Source organism: Orycteropus afer, unplaced genomic scaffold, assembly GCF_000298275.1.
Source record: "Orycteropus afer afer isolate SDZICR_OR568_19922 unplaced genomic scaffold, OryAfe1.0 scaffold00250, whole genome shotgun sequence".
Lineage (NCBI taxonomy): Eukaryota > Metazoa > Chordata > Mammalia > Tubulidentata > Orycteropodidae > Orycteropus > Orycteropus afer.
This window is the reverse complement of record NW_006921837.1, coordinates 529,503-531,574: the sequence shown is the minus strand read 5'-3', so window position 1 is coordinate 531,574 and position 2,072 is coordinate 529,503. Positions and strand designations below refer to the sequence as shown.

Sequence of the window (2,072 nt, the reverse complement as noted above, 5' to 3'; positions counted from 1 at the left end):
AGTTTAGAACAGTCCATTCTATCTTTCAACTTTCTTAACTTCCTCACCATTTAGAAATTCTGTGACTATGCAGTCTTTTCCCTCTTTTTGTTTGTAGTTGTCCTCACTTGCCAATTGATGTCTCTGGTTCCAGTGATACATTTTTGCAAATATTTTTTTTTCCCCACTCGGGGTATTCTTTTTAGTTTCTAAATCATGATTTTTTTTTTAACATATATAGTCTGTAATATTAATAAAATTGAGTTTACCTTTTTTCCCCCTTTATGGTAAGCACTCTTTGTGTCCTGTTCAAGAAATCTTTGTCTACTCCAAGGTCATGAAAGTATTCTCAGCTTTCTTTTAAGCATTATTGTTTCAATTGTCACCTTTACATGTGTAGTCCATTGGCATGGATTTGTGTATGGTGTGAGGTAGGAACTGAGATTAATTTTTTTTCATGTGGGTATCTGATTGGCATAGAATAATTTTTCCTCACTGCAGCATTGCTGGTTTACTTTTGATAAGAATGATGGTTCTGGAGATGATAAAATAAAGGTACAGTGTGGCTTTCTTTTGTGAGCCACAGAGATTCCAACTCTTGTTCTTAGTTCTGAAGAAAAACAAGTTATCTTTCTTCCTCCTAGTAAATGGGAATTTTAGTTGTGCTTCTGCTTCCAGGATACCAAAAGTTCGCGTCATAGAGGATGAAGAGGGAACAAAGGACATTGAACTGTTTGACGACCCATATGACTGCATCCGGCTAAGTGTGGAGAATGTCCCCTGCATTGTCACTCTGTGCAAGGTATGAGCTTATATGTAATGGATTATGTCTTCCCTATAGGTGTAGGTCTCCCCCGTCCTCAATCTGTTGAGGTTACTTAATACATTGAGAAATTATAATTTGAAGAAACATATGCATGTAATTTTAACCCAAATCCAATAATTTTGTCATATGAGAAACTAGTGCCATGAGCAGCTCCTTTTCTTTTTAATTGGAAGATGTGATGAAGTCAAAGGAAACCAGGAATGGGTTTAAAGCAGTAATAGCCAGAGTTTGGTAAGCTCCTTCTACCTACCAGCATTTCACTGCAGCACCTTGTATGTACTGTTGCAGTAATTCCCTCAAATCTATAGAGTCTAGGGTGGTTGAATAGTAAGGTCCTAGTCCTATCACCAGCCCTTCCTCCAGCAGGCTTCCTGCCTCGAGAGTTAATACCATCCCCAGTGTGGGCCTCAGTGTCCACATCTATGAGGGGGTTGGAATAGGTCCTGGGTGTCTGATGTCAAGCATGGGTTTTATGCTAACACAGGCCTGTGGGCCTACTAGCTGGTTTATGCCATGTGCAATGAACTAGCACTGCCCACGGCTATGCAAATGGTCCTGTATCGACTGGGATTGTCACTGATTCCACACAGAATTCATTATATAACATTGACTGTGTCAGGTTTCATTCCACTGAAATCATGTTATGAAGCTGGGGTACATGGTGAAGCATATTGGGACTGACCAGAGGTGCCTGCACATGACTGACTCATTCTTGAGCATTCCCTGAGCATGGACCCCCTTGACTTAATCTTGTCATCAGTGAAACATCCTTGTATCTTCTTGCATGAATTTTTCCCCTCTGCTCCTCTATTACAAACCCTTGGTCATCTGTCTTATTTGCCTAGGGCTTCCGTAACACAAGTACCACAAGTGGGTGGTTTAAAGAACAGAAGTATATTTTCCCACAGTTCTGGAGGCTAGACATCCAAAGCAGGGTCTCAGCCATGTTCATTCCTTCTTTGTCAGTAGCTTTGGGAGTTCCTTGATTTCCCTGGCAGTCCTCCCACAGCATCTGTCTTCCCCAGTTTGTACGTGCATCTGGTGTGCATCTGTGTCTAGTTTGCTCTTTTTATAACTCAGAAGTGATTAGGTTTAGGGCACATCCTACACTGAGAAGGCCTCAATGACATAACAAAGAAAACTAAATTTCTAAACAGGGTTACATCAACAAGTATGTTGTTGTTGTTATGTGCTGTCGAGTCGGACCCGACTCATAGCGACCCCTCCTTGGGTTTCCAAGGCAGTATCACTACGGAAGTAGATTGCC

General features: G+C 41.2%; 1 protein-coding gene across 1 annotated transcript in view; it reads left to right on the top strand.

Moving 5' to 3' along the window:
- EXOSC7 (exosome component 7) overlaps positions 1-2,072 on the top strand; it is a 76,094-nt gene that overhangs the window by 62,736 nt on the left and 11,286 nt on the right. The window contains exon 7 of the mRNA XM_007949700.2: positions 658-781. Coding sequence (XP_007947891.2) covers positions 658-781 — 124 coding nt within the window. The remainder of the gene's footprint in view (positions 1-657; positions 782-2,072) is intronic.